General features: G+C 45.9%; 1 protein-coding gene across 3 annotated transcripts in view; it reads right to left on the bottom strand.

The window, feature by feature from the left end:
- LOC147423934 (uncharacterized) overlaps nucleotides 1-27,785 on the bottom strand; it is a 119,348-nt gene that overhangs the window by 46,463 nt on the left and 45,100 nt on the right. For 2 of the 3 annotated variants that reach the window (XM_086500909.1, XM_086500908.1), the window contains exons 6-7: nucleotides 24,288-24,365; nucleotides 23,991-24,216 (exon numbers count right to left, since the gene is read on the bottom strand). In XM_086500909.1, the coding sequence (XP_086357035.1) occupies nucleotides 23,991-24,216; nucleotides 24,288-24,365 (304 nt within the window). Of the gene's footprint in view, nucleotides 1-23,982; nucleotides 24,217-24,287; nucleotides 24,366-27,785 lie in introns of those variants that run through there. The other variant, XM_086500910.1, reaches the window with a different exon arrangement.

Here is a 27,785-nt window from a genome sequence, read left to right as displayed (position 1 = left end):
CGATTACTAAAAATGTTGCCGATTAATCATGGTCTGAGATTTGGAATGAATTTCTATATGATTTGTGAAGTGAATGTCCTGTGATGTCCGGTGATGTGACTGTCGTTTTGTACAAGTGCTAGATGAGTTGTGTCTAGTGCGCCGATACTAACAATCAATGTCTACTAAGACAGTTTATGGCCTCTGTCTGTTTTGCAGGCGTAATCGAGGGCGATTACAATTCCAATAGAGGGGTATGTCACAAACTGGTGATGTGGTAGGCTCGTGAAATGCGCCGAAAGGCTGACGTGGCTGCCAACGGAAATTCCGTCGGAAAAAGCACTGACATGCTGACGTGGCAGGCCGTGCGGGCGGCAGTACGGATGTTCTGCTTTTTACGTTGACAGCATTACAGATTTCCGAAAATTGCGCTAAGAAGCTTTTGGGCCATTATGCTTTAATTTTTGAGCCAAGCTTTTGGAGATTAATGTTTTTGAGTTTGAGAAGCTTTTGGGGCTCTGCTTCTAGCATCCCTTGTAAATTCTTTATAAGTGGCCTTTGGGGCTCACTTCTAAGAGCATCTGGACGCAGAGTGTGAGTTAGTACCCGCGGGCTCTCTTATACTTCACACACAGATTAATATAAAAAGAAATACCCAAAGGGGTGCCAGCTTTGGGGCGAATACCTCTTGGCACAGAACTACGCCGAGCCGTGTCGGCTTTTGTGAACTGTTTTGAAGTGAATCTCTGCTCTGTCTCGGTAGAATCTTGACTTGGAGTGTCCAAGTTTGTCACAATTGAACTTGTAGTGGAACCAACCTCTTTCTTTTTAACCTCTTTTGCCTTCAACTTAGGACACTACTTGATCAAGTGATCATTAGCTTTGCAATAATGGCAACACACCTTTTTACCTTTTCACCAAAATTCCCAGACGGAGTGCTGCAAGCAGAAGCATTACGAACAAGAGATTTACTACTTGCAGAAGAACCATGAGAAGTGGCTACATTGCTGTTACCGCTTTTTCTTTAGCAGCAATGAAGGCTTCTTCAACTACACATTGTTTAGCCCTATTAGTCTCGATTTTGGCCAAGTCCATCTGTACTCCTTTTGCTGAGACACATCCCAAGAAGTGTATCTCCAATAAGAAAAACTCACTCTTTTTGGCATTGATGACCAATCTATGCTTACATAATGCCTGAAAGATCTGTAGCAGATGATGTCGTTGCTCTACTTCATTCTTGGAGAAAACTCTAATGTCATCAAAGAAAGTGTGTCACAAACTGCTGACGTGTCAAAGCCTAAAGAATGGAGCCAACTTACAGATGCCAGCCGAGGGGCCTAAACCCTAAGAAGAGCAAGTAACAGAAGAAGTCCTACCAAGTTATGGGGACCCCGTCCGATAGGGCCCCAAGTGACATAAAGGATTAAAATAAAGCAAGACCCGCACACACGCAAAAATTGATGACGTGGCAGATTTTCAAACATTACGCTTGCAGGATGACGTGGCAAGCTGTACGGAATTTCGTGTTTTGCACTGACTGATGACGTGGCAGGCTGTACGGATTTCCGTGATTTACGTTGGCAGCTTTTTGGCTTTGCTTTTGGACCAAATGCTTTTGAGTTTGAAGGCTTTTCATTGTAACTGCTTTTGGGGCCTAGGGCATTTAAATATGAGGTTAGGGCTCATTCTCTGGCATGCTTCCTGGAGAAGGTGCAGAGTCTCGAGTATAGGCTTGTATTGTGTTGATGCAATATAAAGAAATACCGAAAGGGACGCCAAGGTTTGGAGCCAATACTCTCTGGGGTGGAATTCCGCCACTCCGTGTCGGGTGTCGTCTCTCTTTCAGTTCAGTTGTTATTTGGAGTGCTAAAAGCCTGTTCAGTCTATTCTTTTCTATTGGCACGCGGTGCCCGTCTTGTGACAGTGGTATCAGAGCATCAGGCGTGTGCTTTTCTGAAAGCATACCGGTCCTACAGAAGAACAGACAAAGCTATTGGAATTTGATTCGAGGTATCTGCGCCCTCTAACCTGGACTTATTAGCCACTCCCACCCTTACTTCATCGCGCATCGGGCGCGCTCCCGTCTTCATCGCTGTGTCTTACAGGGCATAAGCCATAAAGAACCCAAGACTTGGAATTCATGGATTCAACATAATATTTGCAGTTTCTGCTCAACGAGCTTCACGACATTCTTTCGCGACATCCTCAGCAGAATCTTCCGATGCTGCAAAGTTTTCAACAATTTTTGAGCTACATGTTACCCCCTCTGAAGCCCCAGGTGGTACCTCCTCCTCCGGCACCAGAAAGTACGAGAGCTTCCAACCGGCAACCTTCTCAGCCATCTGTTCCGATCGGGGGAGTCTTCAAGAATATGGTGCAGCCATCTGACCCTGATCCAATGCAACCGCCTTTGCCACCGCCATTGCCCCCACCTCCACCACCACCGCCAGCAGGCTACGATATTTGGAGCCCATATGGATACCCTTATCCATACCCGAGACATGTGCCTAACCAACCCAAAGAGTTCAAAGATGGTGGCATGACAGTCAAATTTTTCACTTTTTCCGGGGTGAAAGATCGAAGAAAGCATTGCAGTTCCTACAGCCATTCGACAACATCTATGCTTCGGGAAACTATACAGAAGAATCCAAGATTTCTCGAGTAGCGGGATTTCTTAAAGATAATGCTATGCAATGGTGGAGTTCAATCGCGACACAACCGCATGCTCCAAGGACTTGGCAGGCTTTCAAGACAGTTTTTGCACGTAGTTACATGACTTTGATATTTTAAGTCCGGATTTTGGCAAGAGTGGGGCAACTTGAAAATGCTTGCCACCGAAACCATGGACGACTATAACCAAAGGTTTCTCGACGTGTACCTTCCGGTGTCCTTCTTTAAGTTCATTCCCTTGGAGGGCCAATGCGAGCACTACACCATTGGACTACCATCACCATTGCAGGAATATGGTCTCTCCAAGCAAGTCTCTACCATGCAAGAGCTTATGGACCATGCCGCGGTCGGCTACAAGCTCATGAAAGGAAAGTTGGAGTTTACCACAGAAGAACCTCCGACCACTAACCAGAACTCCCAAGGCAACAACGGACAAATTCTCGGGAATCCCGTGAAAACCAATCTCAACGGCCTTGTTTGACACAACGTCAACGAGACGCCTTGTTACAAGAAGGCCGATGCTTCAAATGTTTCCAAACAGGGCATACGTTCAATACATGTCCTGAGCGAGCCTCGACGTTCTCAGTGCAACCTTCTGCTCCCACGACAGACAGATCCCCAGGGCCACCTCCGACCAAGAAGGCTAGACCTGCTATTGGACTAGTACCCGATATTTATGGTATACACCTCAAGAGTTTTAATGAATAATGCAGAGCTTATGGAAAAGTCAACGGCTTGAAAGCCCTTATTTTCTATGAACCCGGAGCTATGGAGAACTTCATCCATCCAGAATTCTTGAAGCAGATGCACTTTGATTATGAAGCAGAGGGTGGAGAAATTGAAGCTGAGCTAGCCACGGGGCAAACTCAGAAAGTGGTACCACTCATTGGTGCACTTCCAGTGACTATACAAGATTATCATGGAAAAGCCGATTTCCACATTACCAAGTTGGGCAATTGCGATGTTCTCGCATGCCCTCGCACGACAAGAATGATGCAACTCTCCAGGTCCGGAATCGAACCATCACCGTGATGCAAAAGAGCAAGCCCATTGTTCTCAAAGTTCGGTTGTCCGAACAAAACCCTGAATGACCTCTCTAGTCGTTTTCTAGTTAGACTTTTGAACATTGTATTGTTTGAAATTTGTTTGAAATGGATGCTATCTATTTTGAACCTGTCTTGGTGCCGATTTGATGTCACGTGACACATTCAACCCTATGTGTCCATGGACAAGCTACAGCGTGACTTAGGGTTCAGTTCAGTCAAGTCAGTCTAGAATAGGAAGTGATCTAGCACTTTTGTGAGTCTGTTCGCAGACCGTGCATGTCCAGACACTAGATTAGACGCATATCCTCCGGTTGCACACAACATGATAATCAACATTCCCATCAGAATCCATCAGGGAAATTTTCCAGTGTATTAAACCTATTTTCCCTATTTTTGACATTTTTCACTTATTTATTGAGTGACTTTTGTTGGGAACTAGGTAGGGCAATTGTTGCTAAATAGACTATTTTCTTATTTTCTTATTTTCTCGAGTAATTTCTTTTTATTGAAATTAGGATATTTAGAGATGTGCACTTGAACCGTAAGGTTAGGAACTGTAGATCTACTGGAATTATTAAAAGCCATCAGGAACGGAAAACTCTGATGCGTCATATGATGGGTGACATTAAGCATCGCGAAGGGGTTTTACCGTTAGTTCGGTGGGAGAGATCGGGAAACGAATATACCTGATGCGTCACGTGATGGGGTGACGGGAGCATTGGAAAGGGAATATCTCGTGGGTCTGGCAGGAAACCCGAACTGCAAAGAGGAATACGCGTAAAGATGCAAGCACAAGAATAAAGATGGGTTCAGAGAAGCTTTTCTTAAAAAGCGGAATATTTTAACGAGTTTTCCGGGAAGAGCAGACGCTTTCCCGCAAGGAATCTATGTTTGCATTGCATTCGTGCATGTGGTTGCATCCAGGGACGCCTGGGAAATGTTGTGCAAGGCATTGTTTTTAACTTATAAGGTTTTATTGAGTTTTTGAACAGGTTCAGACCAATTTTAAAAATATGCCGGCCGCCCACTTAATAAGTGGGCAGCCACTTAGAAATTAAAGCAACAAAACCAACCAACGAATTCTCTCTCCCTATTTCGGGTAAAGTAGCGCCAAAAAAATAAAAATAAAAAAAAATAAAAAATGGCCGCGATCTCTACGCGAGCAGCTATTCGTGCTGTGGCCAAGGAGCTATAAAAGCACCACATGCCCTCACTGAAAGGGAGGTTACGAACGTCAGCAAGAGAAGACTCTACCGCAAGAGATCGCGAGACTACGAAGCATGGAAGTCGCTTTTCCCGTGCAAGAGCGACAGGTATCTATGATTCTATTGTGGATTCGCCATACAAATTGTTGTCACGTGTTTGTGTGTGTGTTTGCAGGTACTTCATCGCGAAGGAGAAGCGAGAAGGCTTCGGCCCTACGCTTGGGAATTCCGTGAACGGAATTCGGAAATTGTCTGCGGAGTCTCGACTCCGAGGCAGACGGAAAAAGGATTGAGAGCTCGTCTCTCGGATTTCCCTTACGGGAAGGAACGACCATTGAGTCAGAGATTTAGAACGGAGGGGTTTTTCTCCGGTTCTTGTGCTTGTAAAAAGATTCTCCCTAATAAAGGATTCTCTTTAAGGGGGGGGACCAGCCCATCTTCTGGTCCCAAATACTGTGTCGAACTTCTCCCTCAACTTTGTTTAGTTGAAAGATTATTTATTTTCATCTTGTTGATTATTCGTGTGCGCTCCCGTTTGTGACAGCAATTTTGCTAAGATAATATATAAACAAACCGGAGTTAGCACTTTCTAGCAGAAGAGGCAGCAGGAGCATTGCTCAACACGCAACTTCTCAGCAAGATCAAACCCCCCCCCCCAAGCAAGGCCTAGCGTTTTTGCCTCACAGCAGATACACTAGCAATTTTGCATCAGTAGACCAGCCCTGGCGTTTTTGTTCAGCAAATCAGCCCGGCGTCATCACGACACAGCAGATCCCCTAGCGTTAGCGGTTTCCATACCAGGAAGACAATTTTTTAACGTTTTTGGAGCAGCATAGACACTCAGCGTTTTTGCAATTCCGGCACGACAAGACCATCAGGAACACCAGCGTTTTCAGTTTTCAGCATTCAGATACCGCAGTAGATCCCCCGAACCTCACAGATCTCACCTTCCCGCAACAGATGCTCGCCGCACGGTCAGATCCCGCGAAGTTTGCAGTTTCAGCATCTGCGTTTTCAGCGCGTCGTCGTCGCATCGTCGTCATCGACATCGTCACCGACATAGAGTCAGAATTCAGCAGATAAAGATTTGCAGATTTCAGCCCTTAGCATTTTCAGATTTCAGCCCGTCTCGTCGTCGTCCTCATCGTCCGCAAGTCCAAGCATTGTAGAGAATTGTGCAATCATAAGTAGACCGCTCTTGCCTGGAGGAGGGTTTGACAACATCTATGGTGTCGTATTCTCTTCTCTCTCTATCTCTCAGTCTCATGCACTTCCATTCACAGTATCCATTCACTTTGTTTGTGTCCATTGCACTCTCTCACTAAATTAAAAGAAGGCTCTCCCTTCCGTAAGTAAAAGGAACCTTGAGCACAGTTCGGAGCACTCATCTTGAGCAAAGTTCAACATTCACTTCCGGTGCACCTTACATTGGTACAGAGCTTTGGCAGTGTTTTGTATCACTCAAGGAAAGAACCACACAAATTTTGCTTGTTGCGAGCGCACGTAACCCAAGACCTCTTGGGCATGTCGATTCCTAATCGTGTTTTTGAAGAATGACAGGGAACCCAAGAAAGAAGGGCTTGTCCAGCCTCCCCTTGTGCCTCTTTTCACTCATTGAGAGCGGACCGTGCACTTAGCGGCCGGCCAATGGACGTAGGTGGGAAAAAGCAACCTTGGTGTGAGCGCAAGGTCGCTAAGGGGTGCACCCGCGGAAAAGAGCAGAACTCGGGTGAAGAACACAGATTGCAAGCGAAAGAAGAACCTCAAGACTCACAAGAACCTCAAAAACTCAAGAACCCCAAGAACCAAGACCCGCAAGAACCCACGACTTCAATGGATGGTCATCACTCAAAGCGGAATGGATACTTTGCTTGGAGGTGATGAGCATGAGAGAGGCGACGAAGAATTTTCCCCACCAGGAGGTTTTTCCGACCCTCCCCCTTCCCCATCCATGACAAGGATTGCCCTAACTCCTATGGAAGCTTTCGACAAGATGATGATGGACTAGGAGTTAGAACGCAAAGCAAGACAAGCAGAGTTTGATCGCGAGAAGAAAACAAGAAAAGAAAAGAGCGACCAACACATGAAAGAGTTCTTGCGACTCTTTTCTATTGTGCAGGCACAGTTTGAACAGAATCAGGAGGAGACTCTCTCAGTCCCTTCTTCTCCAAAGCATGATACACAGGATTTGCATGATGATAAGCATGATGAATTGAATGATAATGATGAGCATGACGATTTGGATTACAATGACGAGCATAATGAATTGCATGATGATGAGCATGATGATTTGCATGATCAAGATGTGATTGTTCACAAGGATGATGGTTTAGTGGATGCTTTTTCTACCGAAAGCTAACCTCGTTTTGCAGATTCAATCAATCACGAAGGATTGATCTTGGCTCTTGAGCCTAGGTCCAAAGAATCCTTACAGGAAGTACTATGTGTTCGAATGATTTGTCAGCACGTATTGTTCGAGTGTTTCATTCGTGATCGTTTCCTGTATTTTAGTCAGCGTCTTTATGTGATCCCTTTTCCTCGGCATGACATATTGTATGTTGAGCGCGTTTCACTCATGAATGAGCACGGATGTATGCGGATTATTCATGAAAAGCTGAAAAGTATGCATTCAAGGAAGTCACATTCCATGTCTCTTCCTTGGCACGACACAGTTGTAGAAAGAGCACAAGAAAGTATGAGCACCAAGCATGGGCATTTCCATTGTGTTTTGCCACGCTTGATTCATTTAGATCAGAAAGACAAGATTCGATCTCATTATGGGCATGTGTGTGGTGAACGGTTTGGCACTCCGTCTATTTGTTCATCTACATCGCATGCACCGTCTTTTAGAAAGATTAGATTTTTTTCATTCACTTTACATGGAATAGGTATGTTCATGTTTTTGTGTTGGAAGCGGTTTCAGGAATTTTCAGCGTCAGAGATTCTTGAAGAAGGTAGACACATGACTCTAGACGAAGTTGAAGCATTGAAGGAGCCACAGAAGACTTTGTGTCGCTTTCGGTGCGTCCCAGAGAAGCAAGCTTTGCAGACCTTTATGAAGTTCAACTATCGCATCCCACACATCAGATTGGGCCGGCGAAGAGTCCTTTCGAGGATTCCGAAGGTTGTTGGCGATCTCCCTCTGCACCATACAGTTCGGTACCAGTACCTCACTTTCAAAAGGAGGGGATGTCACGTGACACATCCAACCCTATGTGTCCGAGGACAAGCTACAGCATGACCAGGGTTCAGTTCAGTCAAATCAGTCTAGAATAGGAAGTGATCTGGCACTTTTGTGAGTCTGTTCGCAGACCGTGCATGTACAGACACTTAGATTAGATGCATATCCTCTGGTTGCACACAGCATGATCATCAGCATTCCCACTAGAATCCATCGGGGGAATTTTCCAGTGCATTAAATCTATTTTCCCTATTTTTGACATTTTTCACTTATTTATTAAGTGACTTTTGTTGGAAACTAGGTAGAGCAATTTTGCTAAGATAATATATAAGCAAACCAGAGTTAGCACTTTCTGGCAAAAGGGACAGCAGGAGCATTGCTCAACAGGCAACTTCTCAGCAAGATCAACCCCCAGCAAAGCCTAGCGTTTTTGCCTCACAACAGATACACTAGCGTTTTTGCATCAGTAGACCAGCCCTGGCGTTTTTGTTCAGCAAATCAGCCCGGCGTTATCACGACACGACAAATCCCCTAGCATTAGCAGTTTTAATAGCAGGAAGACAGTTTTCAGCCTAGCGTTTTTTAAGTAGCATAGACACTCAACGTTTTTGCAATTCCGGCGCGACAAGACCGTCAGGAACACCAGCGTTTTCAGTTTTCAGCATTCGGATACCGCAGTAGAACCCCCGAACCTCACAGATCTCACCTTCCCGCAGCAGATCCTCGCCGCAAAGTTTCAGCCCGAAAAACGCAGATTTCAGCATCTGCGTTTTCAGAGCGTCGTCGTCGCATCGTCGTCATTGACATCGTCACCAACATAGAGTCAAAATTCATCAGATAAAGATTTGCAGATTTCAGCCCTTAGCATTTTCAGATTTCAGCCCGTCTCGTCGTCGACATCGTCGGCAAGTCCAAGCATTGTAGAGAATTGTGCAATCATAAGTAGACCGCTCTCGCCATAGAGAGTGGGGCCCTTGGAGGAGGGTTTGACAACATCTCTGGTGTCGTATTCTCTTCTCTCTATCTCTCAGTTTCATGCACTTCCATTCACAGTATCCATTCATTTTGTTTGTCCATTGCACTCTCTCACTAAAGGAACGGAAGGCTCTCCCTTCCGTAAGTAAAAGGAACCTTGAGCACAGTTCGGAGCACTCATCTTGAGCAAAGTTCAACATTCACTTCCGTTGCACCTTACATTTGAATTGTTTGACTCTGGTTTTAAATACTGGTTTCAATGATTGGTGATTTTACTCTCGGGTGGAGAAGTGAGAAATACTGTTTTGGTATTGTTTGAAAACCTCGGAACGATGCAGGCTGATGCCTGGGGAGCGTTTCGTTGTATGCTAGAAAACCTTCGAACGACGCAAGCCGATGCTTGGGGAGAGTTTGGTTGTATGCTTGAACCTCCAAGCGACGCAGACTGTGGTCTGGGGAGAGTTTCGTTGTACAGTCCCCTGAGCTCATGGCCCCAACCTTTTTAGGTTATTTGCGGGGGGAGTGACGAGGTAGTCGTTGAGTAGCTTCATACCGCAGACCGTTTGTCTCGGGGGAGTTCTCGGACGAAAGGAGAAGCTAACTCCTTGATCAAAAGAGCAGAAAGGAGAAGCTAACTCCTTAACAAAAAAGAGCAAACGGATTGTCCCTCGGAATGTCCCTCGGAATGACCCTCGGAAATTTTTGAGCTAACTTGAGTTGTTTTGCAGATATGCTGTAATCGCGGACGATTACTCTCTTTCAAGAAGGGGAGATGTCACAAACTGCTACGTGTCAGCCTAAAGAATGGAGCCAACTTACAGATGCCGGCCGAGGGGCCTAAACCCTAAGAAGAGCAAGTAATAGAAGAAGTCCTACCAACTTATGGGGACTCCGTCCGATGGGGCCCCAAGTGACATAAAGGATTAAAATAAAGCAGATTTTCGAAAATTGCGCTGACAGGATGATGTGGCAAGCTGTATGGAATTCCGCGTTTTGCGCCGGCTGATGACGTGGCAGGCTGTACAGACTTTCGTGATTTACACTGGCAGCTTTTTGGCTTTGCTTTTGGACCAGATGCTTTTGAGTTTGAAGGCTTTTCATTGTAAACTGCTTTTGGCGCCTAAGGCCTTTAAATATGAGGTTAGGGCTCATTCTCTCGCATGCTTCCTGGAGAAGGTGCAGAGTTTGGAGTACCGGCTTGTACTGTGTTGATGCAATATAAATAAATACCGAAAGGGGCGCGAAGGTTTGGGGCCAATACTCTCTGGGGTGGAATTCCGCCACTCTGTGTCGCGTGTCGTCTCTCTCTTTTAGTTCAGTTGTTATTTGAAGTGCTAAAAGCCTGTTCAGTCTGTTCTTTTCTATTGGCACGGGGTGCCCGTCTTGTGACAAAGTGCCGATGAAAGATCGATACTCTCGGAAAATCCTATCCACCATTCGATTAAATGTTGCCGAAGCATTTGTGAGTCCAAAAGGCATCACCAAATATTCATATAAACCAGAAGTTGTCTGGAAGGCGGTCTTGTAGACATCTCCCAGAGTGATTTGGACTTGATGATCTCCACTTTTCAAATCAATTCTGCTGAAACAAGAGGACCCCTAAAGTTTGTCAAGAATATCATCGATCCTTGGAATAGGGAATGTGTTCTTGATGGTGATCTTATTGCGAGCTCTATAATCAATGCACATTCTCCAAGATCCGTCTTTCTTGAGTACTAGCAAAACCAGAGAACAGTAAGGTGATGTGCTAGGTTGGATGAGACCCTTTTCTAGAAGTTCTTTTACTTGGTTCATTATTCCTTCATTCTGGGCTCGGCTAACTCAATAAGGTGGCCCGGTTCGGTGATGTACTTCCAGAAATCAAATCAATCGTGTGGTCCTCAGGACGAGGTGGAGGTAGCTCGCCTCGTAGGCCTTTAGAGAAGCAGTTAACCTATGCGTGCATAAATTCTTGCCGTTTCTTATCCAATTGAGACATATTGGTTTGTTGCTCATCATTCAATTCTTTCAAGTAGATCGACTAAACAAAAAGACTGGATTTCATTAATTTGGAAATGGCCAAAGCCAATACAATAGGGACATATTTCCCCTTGAATTTTACATCAAGCACAATTTTCCTGCCCTTTTCATTTGTCAAAGTCGCTCTCTTAGCTTGATAGTCGACCACAGCGTTGTTCTTGTGGTACTAAGGGATTCCTAGGAGGACGTCACACCCTTCCAAAGGCATGATGTAAAAGTCCTCGTGTGCTAAATACCCCTGACAATACGAACGAAGTTTACCAATGACAAGTGTAATGGCAACATCCCGTCCGGGTGCTGCTAGAACTGCCTCTGCGTGTGGCCCCATTCTGTCGGGCGTAATTCCAAGTTGAGCCGCCAATTCGGGAGAAATGAAGTTGGCCTTGGCTCCTCCATCAAAGAAGATAAGGGCTTCTTGATCTCATACTTTGCCCCATGCGTGGCAAAGTTCTGTGCTTTCATCAATTCGATATGGGTTGGCCCCTACACAATCTGGTACCAGTTCTGCTTTCATCTTTCCTTTTTTCCCTTGCTCCTCAGCTGCTTTGGAGCTCTCAGGCCTGTCCTCTGATTGTCCTCATTGTGCCTTTTTAGGGCACTTTTTCGAGATGTGTCCTTGTTCTCCGCAACCAAAGCACTTCCCCTCTCTGAGGTAGTCTGTTCTCTGTTCCTCGATGCCTCCTTCTTTTTCTAAAACTTTCTTTTCCTTCTGTTATCATTGGTAGAGTTCTGTCCGGTCCTTTGTGTCAAAACCTGATCAGCAAGGTAACTAAAATTACCCGAATGCATAGTAAATCCCCGCTTAGCATATCCCATCAATTGTGGATGGACCCGGACTTCTGCTCAAGGCAGTAATCTCGGATCTCCTTGGGAATTCCACGACAAAACTGCTCGATTTGCTGTTTAAACATGACCTTCTTAAAAGAAGAGGCTGGTAGAAAAGCATCCCAAAATCTCTCGCAATAAGCATCCAAAGTGTCAACCTTGGTCATCCGAAGATAATTCCAAGCGGTCATCACATCTCGTTCGTACTCCTAAGTCAGCCAAGAAGAAATAAAAAGTCGTTTGAAATTTAACCACTTTGTTGGGGCTTCCTTTCTCAAGAGAAGAGTGGACCACCATGTTCGTGCATTTCCTTTCAGGTATGATGCTTCCCTTCTAATTTTGGAGTGCTTTGAGTAGCACCCTCCAAAAAAAGCTATATCAAATTGTTGAATAAATGCTAGAGCCTTGGGTGCATCTCGAAACCCTGAAAAGGTTTCAAATTTTACTGCCTGTCCACCCTCCTTGAATTCCTTGGGCTTCTGGCCCTTTTCTCTGAGAAAGTCATGTTGGTTAGCTCTGTAAAAATGTTTCCTCTTTGCATACAACATGTGGTCATCGGAGTCCGAACTCTCAGTAGAGGATAAGTCCTCCTTTGAACTGGAAGAGAATTGGAGCTTTATGAGGGATCTGCTCTTCTTGGCCGCCTTCTTGTTCTTGCCGAATTTCTGCTTCTTTTGTCTATTCCGGCTCTTTCGCTCCTCATCACTGGAGTCTGAAGAGCAAGAGTTGTCTGAACTGTCAGAAGATGATGAGGATGAACTAGGTACACCCTCAAAGCGTATATGCTTCTTTGCTTTCCGTGCTCTTGCAAAAGCAGACTAACAACCCCAGATAAACGGGGTTGTCTGTTCCTTTGCGTCGTTTCTTGTCTGAGTTCAAGATCTTCAAAATCTGGTTGATTCATCGATCAACCACATCGTCAAGATCATCTCAGTAAACATCTGCGGGAAGGGCTTTCTTTAATGCCGATTTAATAGGTGCATCGATGGTTGTACGCCACTGATCGTGAACTTTATCCATTGGATGCTTGGTCAAAAGCTTGGCGTAATTGAGGATCCTCTCAAAACTTAAGTATCTGCTTCGTAGCTTCATCAACCTGTTATTGGCGCTGCATCTCCATGAGTTGATAGTAGATACTCCGTAGGCCGAGGAGGCCCATATTCCCGTTCGGTCTGCTCATTCGAGTTGTTTGTGCTTTTACCTGCTCCAGAATTGTCGGGTTTTGTGTTTGCACCCAATTCGGAGTCAACGGGTTTGTTCTTCTGGCTCTTGCGGGATTCCTTGTTTGAATCCATGGGTGACGCGATCTACTTGGTAGCTTCATCAACTTACTATTGGCACTGCATCTCCATGAGTTGATACTTCGTAGGCCGAGGAGGCCCATATTCCTGTTCGGTTTGCTCATTCGAATTGTTCGTCCTTTGACCTACTCCATCCATGTGTGTCGCGATAAAGGGATTGGATTTCCCGGTGGAAGGAAAATCGACCTCAGCGAAAATTGTGGAAAATTCGTACAGCAGCCACAATCCGCGTTCTTTTTTAATTCTAGTGTCCCTAGCGCCCTGTTAGCAGGTGCCCCATAAGTTGGGTACACTTATAGACAACCACGTGAAACCGGCCTGTACTTTCAAAAAGGGCGGTGGACTTTACTTCAAACCTTGATTTAGCTTTCACCCATTATTAGTCGTCTATTCTACATGTACTTTCAAGACACAACAGAGGGGAAAGGGATACAGGCTGCTAGATTGCACCTGTATGAGAAGACCGACACTAGATTGGCCCCTAACTTAGGCGCCGCTTTCGGTATTTCTTTATTGTTTAAAAGAGGGAATAAACGCTATGGTTCCCTACAAGCTGCCCCGCACAAACTTGGCTGAATTTCAACTGTTCCGGCCCGATTTCCACAGCATAACTGTACTAGGACCCTTCACAGTCAGTATTCCCACGCATTGAATGACCTTCCCGACGCATACGGGCACTTTGCAAAACCTGGCGAGAATCTGCAGCACGCTGAATTCTCTGTTTTCAGCCCCGAAAATGCGCCAGATCACCTGTACAGCGGTCCCCTCGCGTCCCCGAACCTCCTGGGGGTATTAGGGTCCGTTTAGGGCCAAAACCCTACACCTGCAAAAATACACAGCAGGCTGTAATTTACTGTTTTGGGCTCCGTTTCGCATGCCGGTCACATCCGTAGCAAGTCCTCGAGCTCCCGCACCTGTAGGGCTACTTGCCCTTTGAATCGGACGAGATTTCTGGCGTGAAACCTCTCCGAATTCACCTGTACCTGCGGGGGATTAGCCGCTAGCTAATCTAGTACCTGTGCAAGAGGCTCTTGCCTCGGCAATCGCGCATGAACCCACACAACTGTACATTGGTCAATTGAAAAGCCCACTAGAGGGGCATAACATACTGCCATAGAGGAGAGAGAGGGCAGTGCGTAGCGTGCAGGGCATCACTCTTGGCACCGCACTGTACATAGGAGGGAAAGCAAGCACTCCATAGCTCTTAACCTGTGACAAAATCTGAAAATGAGCCTCTCCCAGCTTGAAATTTAGCGCCACTTCTTGTTGCATGAGGAAAGTGCACCAGAATGTGCCACTTGGCGCATTTACAAGCATTTTCCCGTTTCGGGGTTGCCGCCTAAAAATCTCCCAACCGGTTGCCCAGTTGACTTCACGGCAAAGTAAGAAAATGTTCCCCTTGTCATTCCGGAGGTAATGACGCAAACACATTTTCAGGTCCCAAAATAGCAGTTCCCTAAATTTTAGGAGATGCTGCCATTGTATCTTTCTAGGTCATCTGACCCCCTTTGTACACTGCAGCCACACCCAAAACTGAAATGTACCCTCTGTAGCAAAGGATTACACTTTGGCTAGTCAATGACCCCACTTTGGCTAACCATAGTCTTTGTCCAAACTTAGTGCTCTCTTGCCCTCAGGCCTGGACTCCCTCTGGACAGTTCCACACTAGCTATGCAATGCAGGGCAGTTAGATTTCCCGAGGGGTGTTTCCAAAAAGTGAAAGTAAATAGATAATAAGAAAGAAATCAACAAAAAGGATAGATAGTAGTCACACGCTAGTGACACCACGTCGTCAGTGTGTGACAGGTTGAGCAGTTTTGTTGCGGCCTACCCAAAGAGATTCGGCAATATTGCCTAAAGCAGACATCCGAACTCCGACTCAATTCAAGGACTATGGGGCATGCCAAGGAGGGCTTCGGTATGCATGGCAACACTCTAAAGTACCCTTCGGAGAAGCCGGTGTCCACTGCAATAGGACAAGATTCTTCCAATGGTAACAAAAAGAAGGGCAAGCAGCAAAAGAAGAAACCCATTGGCCCCAAATTGTCTATAGAGCAACGTGCATAGTAGTACTATAAAGAGGGCAAGTGTTACGGTTGTGGGGAGCAAGGGCACATTCTTGCAAAATGCCCTAACAAAGCACCCAAAGAACAGGCTGAGGAAAAACCTGAGAATTCCAAAGCGGCAGACCAACGTGCAAAGAAAGGGAAGACGAAGGCAGGATTGGTTCCACATGTTGCGGGGGACGAGAGCCTAGAGTAGATAGATGATAGTACGGAGCTGTGCAGAGCGTGGGGCAAAGTACAAAGATAAAAAAATCCTTATCTTCTTTGATGGAGGAGTTTCATCTCACCGGAATAGGCTTGGAATAACACCTGAATAACACCTGATGAAATGGGACCATCGATGGAGGCAATTTTAGCAGCACCAGGAGAGATGTCGCCATTACCCCTATCATAGGCAAACTTCGATCATATGGTCAAGGTATCTAGGGTTGCGGGCACGAGCACTTCTACATCATGTCTCTCGAGGGGTGTGACATCCTTTTGGGGATCCCTTGGACTGCGTCGCGGTCGACTATTGGGCAAGAAGGCCACATTAAAGAATGAAAAAGGCAAAGAAATTACTCTTGATGTAAAATTAAAGGGAGGGTTTGTCCCACTTGTATCCGCCTCGGTTGTTTCCAAATTAATGAAAATCCTGTCTTTTTGTTTACTCCATCTATGTGAATGAACTTGGTGAGAGTAAAAAGTCAAATTTGTCAGAAAAGAACGACAAGAATTTTAGCAAACTCAAGCCGACTTTTCTCTGAGGGTCTTGGAGAGTTACCTCTTGAGAGACTTGACGATCACACAATTGATCTGATACCTGGCAATACGCCACTGAACCGGCCACCTTACAAAGGCAGCAAAGCCCAGAGTGAGGAAGTCATGAACCAAGTGAAAGAACTTCTTGAAAAGGGTCTAATCCAGTCGCGTACGTCACCTCATTGTTCACTAGTGCTTCTAGTGTTAAAGAAATCTAGGTCATGGAAATTGTGCATTGACTATAGAGCTCTTAAAAAAAGAACCATCAAGAACAGGTTTCCAATACCAAGATCGATGATATACTCTACAGACTACAAGGTTCTACCTGTTTTACCATATCAAGATTGCTCCTAGAGATGTATATAAGACCACGTTTAGGACATCCTTGAGATTGTACAATCATTTGGTGATGCCTTTTCATCTCACAAATGCTCTTGCAACGTTCAACAAGATGATGGAGTGGATTTTTAGAGAGTATACATCATTTGTGGGCACCTTTTTCGACGACATCATCGTGTTCTCCAAGAGTGAAGCAGACCATCGACACCATCTCTTATAGGTTTTTGAACTTCTACGACGGTACAGATTGGTGGGAAAAAGAGCGACTTTTTCCTACCAAAAATACACACTGCAAGTTCGAGAGTCTAAGTACCATACACTACTAGACTGCTCAGTTTTTGGTCACATCCGAACTTGCTTTCCTCACATTTTTAGCCATGACTTACACACTTTCCTCTCCCAGCTTGTGACTCTCATCACCACAATTTTGGAGCGTCGAGAATCACTCATCAGCCCCATACATGCTACATCACATGTTGCACAGGTCATATTTGACCTCCAAGGATGATAATAATCTCTCTCTCTCTCTCTCTCTCTCTCTCTCTCTCTCTCTCTCTCTCTCTCTCTCTCTCTCTCGGGTGTGTGTGTGGGTGTGCTAATAAAAAGAGGAAAATGGTATAACCTTTCTATCATCCAAGTGTGGTAGATTGGTTATGCCATTTCCCTCTTGAATAAAAAGTCTTGAGTTCAACTCTCCTCATCGGATAGATCTTTAAGGTCTCTTAGGATAGTTTCCTACGACGTTAAAACAATCTTCTTCTTCTTCTTCTCTCTCTCTCTCACTGGCCCTTAAGTCTACCAGACAGTTAGCTCTTCAGGGGGACAATTCATGCTGGTATGCACACATGACATCATGGTTTCAGACGCATGGTTTCACCATGGACAGGCTGCCCCCTAGCCGGTACTCTCTTCAGGCACCCTCAATGTCTCTTACACGGGTGGAGATTACTAGACTCATTCGTCAGGACCTGATCCAGCTGGATACCAGGAGGACATGGATAGAGCCGCCACAGGAGTTGGGCACAAAGATGGCTTTCTATAGAGAGAAACTTCTCCACCTCACAGGAGATGGGTTTGTGATTCAACCCAGCTACATGGACACACATATGTCTCATGGTTTGCGGTGTGCCATTGGTCAAAGACGCACATCCTCACATCAGCTGGAGATTGAGACTTGTAGATTTAGAGGGATACCAACGGACAGCAGGATATGCCGCTTATGCCAGTTAGAGCCAGAGACGGAACTACATTACATATGTCATTGCACAGTGTACTATGAGGTACGGGGCCGTATCCATTGCTTATTCAAAGAGGGTTTTGGTCCTTTCTCTAGGGTCATGAGTTATGAGGATCAGAGATGTCTTGGGCTATATCCACTTGAGTTACACAGATATAGACACACTTTGAGACAGTCCCAGAGACAAATTACAATTTTCTTTTCACTAGATATGGACAGCCAGAGGAGCAGTCATCATTGCAGAGCTTGGCCCACACTCATTCGGCCACTACCGGCACTCTCATCGACCGAGCACTAGAGCTACGGAGATCCAGACGGCCACGATTGAGGAGAGGGGCTACACAGCATCGACGGAGACTATAGCAGAGGATTTGAGCCATACTCTCTCAATATCCAAAGTGCAGATGAGGATGGATTCTAGTAGTAGTATCTAGTTCTTTTGTACCCAGACATGGTATTAAATTCACCATTTTGTAACAGATTGGTCTCATAGGTCATTTTGGCTGCGCCCCACCCCCCCAAGCCCGCAGGTGCATTACAGTGCAGATAGCGCGCAGTCACACCTGCAAATTTTTCGGACCTGCAAATTTTTTCAGACCTGCAGAACTACAGAATTTACATTTTCAGATTTCTCACAAGTTGCAGACCTGCAAGGAAATTTCAGAATTTCAGAATTTTCAGCATTGACAGAAAATTGCAAAAAATTGCAGAAAATAAAAAAATGTATGATTGATATGGGGAACACGCATGTATGCATCATGCAGGACAGGGATGTATGTGTGATGTGGACATAGTGGGTTGACTTGGCAGAAGTGCAGATTGTATTTTTGATGGAGGTCATGACTGCTTCGCCGGTATGTAAGCCCCATCCGAAGGCAACCTTTGTGCTTACAAACAAGCGGATTACACAAATGGAGAGGGAGATGAAAGACTGGAAAGCACATATGGAGGGATGGTGGAAAGAGAAGGCCAACCTTCTTCAAATGTTTCTCAACGAAGGCGCGCAGTGGAAGAAAGAGAAAGAGGACCTGCACGCAGAGCTACAAGCACTTAAGGCGGACTCCAAAGCACTTAAAGAAGAGGTCTCAGCTCTCAAGCGAGAACTTGCCAATAGAGCAAGCAGTGGACTAGAGGAGGGGGAATTCCAGCCTTCGGTAGTAGAGGAAATCAAGGTCATCAAAGAGCAGGTACGGATGATCAAAGAGGAGGAGAAACAAAAGATGGTAAAGACGTCCTCGTGGATGGATGTGATCACGAAGACGCAAAAGAAGGCGGATGAGGCCGAGAAGTGGATAGAAGTCGCTAAGAAAGGCAAAGGGAAAGAAACCACATCTCTCCCCACTCCTACAATCATCAACATGACTCTTGAAGAAGAACAACGAAGGAAAACTAGAGCTTTGCATATAAGAGTAACCGGTCTAAAAGACCGAGATGATGTGGAAGGAGAAGTTGAAGAACTTCTCCGCATGATGGGTAGTGAGGCTACTCATACAAAGGCATGGAGGGTGGGGAAGAAGACACAAGGCAATGGGGAGACTTCAAAGGGAGAGCTCTAATCATCCGTTTCCCATCCATGGAGGCAAAGAAGGACTTCTTGAAGAAGCGTCCTACACTAAAGACAAGATGACCTCACTCTCACACAACTTGCGCATATGAGAGAGGTAATGCCAGAGATTCAAGCGGCAAGGGAGAAGGGAAAGACGGCCTTCTACAAAGATGGCTGGGTTGTGATTGTAGAGCGGCGCTCCACATGACGGTGCGAGACCCGTGGGACCACCCTCAAAGTTGCCACGTGGAATTGTAATGGATCTATGCGACTTGATGTGGGCGCCTTTGAGGATAGTTTCAGGGGAAGAGACATCGTCTTCTACTCTGAGACACATCAAGCCCATGGGCAGTCTATGCCTCACATTAGTGGATATAGATGGGAGACTACCTATAGACAGGAGACACGATCAGAGCGCAGAGGGCGGGGATCAGGAGGAGTGGCAGTGTTATTCAGGGAGGAGTTGCAGCCATTGATACATATAGCCGGCAGAGATGAGCAAGCTAGGTACATGTGGGTGAGACTGAGAGCAGAGACAGACAGATATCTTTACATTGCTATTTGCTACTTTCCCCCGAGCACATCACTGTACAATCCCCTTTCTCTATTTTGGATGATGACATATGGGAGTTCTCTAGAGATAGTGACATCATCATTCTAGGGGATTTCAATGCTAGGACTGCCCATCATCAGACAGTATTTTATGATACTTCAGAGGAGATGCTGACAGAGCTGGATGTTGCGGAGACAGGCCTATCCAGACTATCACAAGATGGAGAACACACTGAGTATGGACGACACTTGATAGACATGGGGACTGCACATGGATTGGCCATCTTGAATGGCCTACAGAGATTTCCCGCCTCAGGGGGTTTTACATGCTTTCCACACAGACATGGAGCCAGCACAGTGGATTATGTCATGGCATAGCCGAGCCTCATCTCTAGTATCCAAGATCTCACGGTTGGACCCAGACCTGTTGGTGTGGCAATGGATCATGCTCTTGTGTCAATGACCATCTCTTTTCAGTTTAGTGTAGCACACAGGCTACGGACAGCAACCCCTACCCGCTACACCTTCACGCGGGAGACAGACTCTGTATACATAGATGGGATCTACAGACGCCTATGCACAGAGGAGCCAGGGCGACCTCTGGAGGAGCTTACTACTATATTGACACAGACACTACATGATGCAGCAGCAAAGGCATACCCACATACCCAGCCTAAGCAGAGACGCCGTTCGGGGAGCATGCCCCAGAACAGTTGGTATGATGAGGAATGCCGTGACACTAGAGCTAGACTTCAGAGGGAGGTGCTTTTGGGGGACATCACTCACAGACAATCACAGATTGACTTCCGATGCCTAGTGCGGCGGAAGAAGAGGGCATTTTTGGCTCGGCTAGAGCAGGATCTATATCAGTTGTTCTTGAGTCAGGACTCACGTGAGGCATGGAGGATCTTTCAGGAGCACTCTCCCCCCCCCCCCCCGCCATCACTTCTACAGAGGACTCGGGTCAGTACGCATCATCTCTGTACACAGTTCCTAAGCAGCCCCCCCTTCCCGGCCCTCCCGATCCATGCCCACACACATGTGCTTTTTTCACTGCGGAGATGGTGAGGAAGGCCATTGATAGGATGAGGACTGGGAGAGCATAAGATCATGATGGTTTAGTGGCTGAGCATTTCACGCATGCCAGAGATCTACTAGCAGAGCTTCTAGCAGTGATGTTTAACCGTGCCATGTGTGAGGGCTTGCCTGATACTTGGAGCCTATCTACTATTGTACCTATCTTCAAGTCGGGAGACCCTATGGGGATACGCGCAGCCGGGCAAGCAGGGTTCAGGAGGGGTTTTTCTACTCTTGACCATATCTTGACACTCAGGGCCATCATTGAGGAGGGTAGATCGCGTGGGAGACGGATCTATTGTAGCTTTGTGGATTTCCGCAAAGCATTTGACATAGTGCCTAGAGCTGGATTGATGCGCAGATTACAGAAGATGGGAGTACCCACAGAGCTCATTTGGGGGGTCATCGCATTATACAGGTCAATAGTGGAGCAGGTACGCACCTCAGAGGGTCTATCCACACCGATTCACTCCACTATTGGGGTGAAGCAGGGCTTCTCGCTCTCTCCTACTCTATTTGGTATGTATGTGGATGAGGTTTCTGACTACATTGAGAGAGATGGTGATAGAGGTGCATAGATGGCAGGGACATGGATTCCATTATTGTTATATGCTGATGATATTGTGTTGATCTCCGACTCTCCGGAGGGGATGCAACGTCACTTGGATGCTTTGAATAGGTTTGCTCAGGAAAGTGGTTTGTCCGTCAACCTTGGTAAAACCAAGGTCATGGTATTTAATACCACCCCATAGTGGATCAGGAGGTCAGCGCCAGCATTCACATACGGAAAGGAGACTGTGGAGTATACAGATGCGTACACTTACCTCGGAGTGGTTTTTAGTGGGCCAGCATTTTCATTGAGGAGGGCAGCAGAGACTAGATTGACCAGAGCCCATGCAGCATTGGGTAGATTGGAAAGGATGTGCTCATAGGTTCACTTTCAGGAGCCTAGGACGAAGCTCTGGATCTTTGACACTCTGGTGGCTTCTGCATTGCTTTATGGAGCTGAGATCTGGGGACCTTCATTAGACCATCACGGGAGGACAGGCCGCAATGATGGATGGGGGGACATGGAGAAGCCTATGGTCTCTATGATCTCGCGGCTCATTAGAGCCAAGGCCTCAGTACCACGTGCTATTGTTCGAGCAAAGCTAGCTGCCCCCCCACTAGTGGTTGAGGCGCTCACCAGATCGGTCTCCTTCATACACCGCATGTGGGAACTTCCCAGAGACAGATATGCCCACCTTGCACTTGAGTCCTCTCGACAGTTAGCCATGCAGGGAGATACAGCATGCTGGTATGGGGAGATGACATCATGGTTTCAGGCGCATGGGTTCAGCATAGACAGATTGCCTCCCTTCCAGTACTCACTGGATGCACCCTCTCTGACTCTTACACAGTCCGAGATCACCAGGCTCATCCGCCAGGACTTGACTCAGCTAGACACCAGTAGGACATGGATACAGCCAGCACAGGAGCTGGGCACGAAGATGGCTTTCTACAGAGAGCATCTCCTCCAGCTTACGGTTGATGGTTTTGTGACGAGACCCAGATACATGGACACCCACTTGTCTCATGGGATACGATGTGCTATCGGCCAGATACGCACATCTTCACACCAACTGCGGATCGAGACTGGGAGATACAGCGGAGTACCAGCAGAGGCCAGGACATGCCCCCTGTGTGACATCGAGCCTGAGACAAAGTTGCATTACACATGCCACTGCCCCGTCTACTACGAGATACGAGGCCGCTTCCATTGCTTGTTCAGAGAGGGCTTTGGACCATTCTCCAGAGTCATGCAGTACGAGGATCAGAGATGCTTGGGTTTGTTTTTGCTTGAGCTACGCAGACACAGAGAGAACCTGATGAGAGGAGAGGCTAGCCAGTCCCAGAGACAGATCACAGATTTCTTTAGAGCTACCACTGGACACCCGCTGGAGTTACTACCACAGCAGAGCTCGTCGTCTCACACCAGAGGCACACTGATCGACCGAGCGACTGAGCTGGGAAGATCCACACGCCCACGACTGCGGAGGACTACACAGCATCGACGGAGGCTGCGTCAGAGGATTCGGATCACTTTGGCTTGACATGCACGACGCCCGGTCAGACTACTGACCATGGAGGAGATTGATGAGATCCGCCAGCAACCGATGCTGGATCTCTTGTGATCTAGCTATCCCAGCTAGCTGCTGTTCACACCTAGTAGTTTAGGATTCCATAGTATTTTATTGTGACATTTGTCATTTCATTTTTGTCATTGTTGTCATCTTGTTACTCTAACTCTGACTTTGTATCAGATCCACCACATTGTAACTTTCTGGTCTCATGGGTCACTTTGGCCTTTTGAAGACGTTAATATAACATTTCATTTCATCATCTCTCTCTCTCTCTCTCTCTCTCTCTCTCTCTCTCTCTCTCTCTCTCTCTCTCTCTCTTCTTTGCAAGCGTGACGTCCGTTATGGATTGTAGTGCTGGATGCCATCAATTGCAAGGTGTAGCGTTGGGATCTCACACGTTCATGAACCCTCACTAAGGTCCCAACGTTACACATTAGTCCTGACCTCAATATGCTACTAAGGAATCTTTTAACTATTAGATTAGTATGATGAGGATTACTAGGCATTGCATCCTTAAGTGTCAAGAGTCTAATTATATTGCATACCAATCATACATGAATTGATCAAGAGGCATCACTACATAAATAACTCTTTGCAGCTTATTAGGGATATCTTTATGTAAACACCAGGTTACATGGAGAAAGGCATGCCTCATGCTCTGCCTTGCTATTGGACAGTTTCAAGCAACTTCCCCACTCACAAGCATGAGGCAGGAATAGCAGCATGAGTATTAACAGAGAGACACATCTGCAGGTTATGCCAACAAGTTGGTAGTGGGGACTGCCACCCTGTTAGTGACCTGGAGGGATGCACGTGAATTGACAAAAGAGAAAAGTTGGCCAGAAGATCATTACCAAAATGTATCTTGAAAGAATGAGTAAAGAAACAGGAAAAACAAGACCAGAGTCAGTATGATATGTCGACAAGGAGATCCAACCTATGAAATTCAAGGTGGTTAGAAGTTTGTTAGCTACTCTTGAGAAGGTTGAAAACTTGTGAGTTGTTTTTTGGTGGCATGCCTTGCAGCAAAATTGCACTGCAACCAAAGCCCTATAACGGGAGTATGTGTACAAAAATAGAAAACGATTGGCAAGTTGCTTTCACCCACCGCTATTTGGACTCTCTAGTGTTGTTGGTAAAGCATAGCTCCATGTGTGGCCATTATCTAACGATTCGGCAAAGCAGATTGAACCAATGTCATCAGTTGACCGCAACAAAATACGCAGATTCCCTTTCTTTGTGATGAATGGGACTGGCTGGATAACTCCCATTGGCACATCAGGAATATATATAGGTCCATATTTTGACCAAGTGACACCACAATCATGAGTAATCTGCAAACAAAGCTGATCGTTGATACCATCGCAATGGATAAATCAACTGAAATATGATAAGAAATAATTACCTCCATCCATGCACCCCAAGCCATGTAGCTTTCTATAGAAGACCCACAAAGAAGTGAACCGTCGTCTAGTAGCAATGGCTAAAAAATTCCACAACACATAAATTAAGAATGATGATAAGAAACTTGTAATGACCTGAAACAATTACTCCTGCGTTATATAAATCAAATCTCTAAATGACCCGGAAAAATTTTACTACACGAACAAAGGTTAACTGCATTGCCAACATGTAAGGTACTCGCCTGAAAGGTTGCTGCTTGACAAGCCACATGCCAAAAGTACAGATGTCTTTGCCTTCTGTTGAGATTCTAAACTACTTACAAGAACTAGAAAGAGATGAATCATCAAAGAGGTCAGCTGACAGACATCTTATGTAGTGTGGGCTAGAATCCCCTTGCCCGACAGTGCGTTTGTTGCCCTGAACCACCACAAACAGCACGAGATTATGCCCCCATGGCCCTGATTTCATTTGTAACCTTAAAGAAAAGTAGGAGAACAAGCGTCACAACTCATAAGTTCCCATATCCTTTGAATAAGTTCCATAGCCTTTGAGTAAGGTTCATAAAGAAGAGTAGGAGCACCAACAACTAGGTGTTTGTTCGTCCTAGTGGAAGCCTCTTGTTGCTATCCTAGTTGTGCTTGAGAAAGATGGCTCATCCTCTTTGTGTGTATGATTAGAAGGATCACAACAAGATGGCCATGAAGAATAAGGTATATCCTCAAGAGCTCCATGGGCAAAGGTGTTTACTGTTCTCCAAGGTCCACTTGAAGACAAGTAAACAAGACATCAACATGACAGATTTTGAACGAGTATAGTCATTGTGACTTTGTCGCAATGCATGTTTGTTTTATTGGACCCCTAGGTATGTTGAATCGTCTCGTGAGGTGTATCTTCACAAGTTTGGTTGGCAAGAGCGTGTCCATGTAGAAGCCGGCCAAAAACCTTATGGACTGGCCAGAAATGTGTGTGTGTGTGTGTGTGTGTGTGGCATGGGAGGTTGCCAAAGCAAGCACTGTGTGAGCAATTTTCTCATCGGTGGCCAATTATTTTGATGCCTATCGTTGACAAGATTTTGGCTAAGATGGTGGTGAATCAGATCACCTTCTCACACGACTCCACCAAGCTCAATATGGGTTCATTCCTCGCTGCCAAATCATTGACAACTTGGCTAATATTCTTGGTTGGCATGGAATATGCAAAATACACGCAGCAGGATGTACTTGTTATGCAAGTTGATATCGAGAAGGCTTTCGACACTGTGCAATGGGACTACATTGCTGCTACGATGCGGTCTTAAGTTCGGCCAATATTGTTTATTTCTTGTACTCACAGTATGTCTTCAGGGGGCTCTTGAAGGTGAACTCGCGGAACGTTGGCCCCTTGGTTGTTCGGTTAGGTATGTCTGTCCCCTTAGTGCATTGTTGTATTCCATTGCCAGACATCCCTTGCTGATGCATCTTAATCACCTGACTTCTGCTGGTCATCACCATGGCTTGCGGTTACCCTCGGGTCAGAACTTCATTGGTCAGGCTTATGTAGATAACTCTTTGTTTACGCCTCGCAATTGTTAGGCTGATGTCCAAGTGATTATGGATGCTTTGGAGCTATATGGATTGCGGTTGGTCTTAGAGTCAATTTCCGCAAATCGAAACTTCTGCCGCTTGCTTCTTGTGATTGGCATAATCGGCTATGGCCAGGAGCGATTGTTCCTCCGAATGCGATTGCCAGGCACTCATACTCAAAAAGTGGACTGGGTTATGCAGTGCTTGAATGTCAAATTGCATTACTAGAAATTGTCTACATGGCCATTACATGTTTGCTTGCAAATTGTTCAAAGTATCTTGATGGCTTGCGTTAAGTTCTATTTTCCACTAATGCATTGGCCTCGCCATTGTCTCACTTCCCTTATGTCGGCTAGTTTGTCTCATTTATGGCGACCACATGTTGACAAAAAAGGCTTGATGTCGATTGAGAAACTTTGCACTCCTACGCGCTTTGATGGTCTCAATATCTTGGACTTGCGTAGGTGCATGTTATTGCCAGGAAAGCCATGTTGTTGCCTGCTCTTGTGCAACAAACTCACTTATGCTTGCCTACCTATGCTAATATATGGTTACTTCCTCCTTTGGTCATTGGCAACCCTCTCTTTGGGAGTATTCCTGGATGCCCTTTTACTTCCAGTTTAATTTCTGCTTGGAAAGATGTTACAATTCATTTATCATGGCATGGTTGACAGCAAGGTGAAGAGAATTCGCTTCAACACAAGAGTCTTCATTGGAGTCAGGCGTTTCCTCTTACTTTGGTCGACCATTCGCCTTGCCAGGCATATTTTCTCTCTTGTCGTGGCCTTCAGTGGTTGGTGATGTGGTTGATGAGGCACGCTACACTTTCAGTTTCCTCTCGCTACTCACCGTTTTGGATTGGGTATGCATTACCGACAGTTTTGGAGAGCGCTTCAGAGCATGCTGACTGACTTTCTACTCATTCCGCATTTGGCTGACGGTACTCGCATATCTCATTGGACTTTCCGGGATACGCCTTTTGAGGCCGTTTCTGCCAGTCAGGTTTATGCTCTTCTTCTACCACAGCCTTGGCTTGCTGATCACTGTAATGTCTTATGGTCGATGCACAAGTCTGACACCTGTTGGAGGAAGCCACTCTTTGCCATATGGAAGAGCCGCTTGCCTTTGAAGGAACGATTGTTTCTTTGGCGATGCTTGCTTGGAGTTCTCCCAGTGGGCACTTTTCACAGTACACGTCATATCTGCTCTTCTCGGTGTGTTCGTTGCTCGACTACGGCAGACAGTTAGTCACCTGCTTTGGGATTGCTGCATTACTAGGGTTTTCCTTTGCCACCTATCAGATTGTATGCGGCTGCGTTTCCCCTCATGGTCTTCCACAAACAGCTTTGGGCTTTTGGCATTCTCCCGCCTTTTGTACAACAGTTTGTGGTCTTCTTTATATGGGTCAGATTTTGGGCTTATTGGGCCCTGTGGCGTCAACGCAATGGCTGCATGTTCCATAGTTCTACTGCAATCCTTTTCGGTTTTTCAAGCTTTCTCCTCAGCAATCTTTACGATTTGCCTTCGATGTTGGTGATATCACTCCCAAGATGCTTCAGTTTTCCTATGAATGCTTTAGCCCTCTTTCACAGCCGAACACTATTGTGTTCTTCCCTTTGTATATGATCCTTTTCATGGGTTTCCTTTGGCTTTTATCTGTTTTTTTTGTCTATGTGTATGTGGGTTTTATCATTCCTTCTTTTGAGCGTGCGGGTTTTGGGTTGGGTGGGTGCGTCAGGTGGGTGAGTTAGGCATGGTTTGATAACCCTTTGTTTATAATTGCCTTTTTTTTTGCATTCTCTTTTATGCTTGTTTCTTTATCTTTTGTATTTGTTTTCTTCCTTCATTTTTGTATGCTCTTTACATTCTTTCGTTGTTTTGGTTTTGGTCTGCTTTTTTTTTGTTGTCTTCTGTCTGCTGGCTTGGTATGTGTGTGC

The sequence above is a fragment of the Adiantum capillus-veneris genome, chromosome 26 (genome assembly GCF_014529385.1).
Source record: "Adiantum capillus-veneris isolate H3 chromosome 26, ASM1452938v2, whole genome shotgun sequence".
Classification (NCBI taxonomy): domain Eukaryota; kingdom Viridiplantae; phylum Streptophyta; class Polypodiopsida; order Polypodiales; family Pteridaceae; genus Adiantum; species Adiantum capillus-veneris.
The sequence above is the reverse complement of the archived record's forward strand: the minus strand, read 5'-3'. Positions and strand labels throughout refer to the sequence as shown.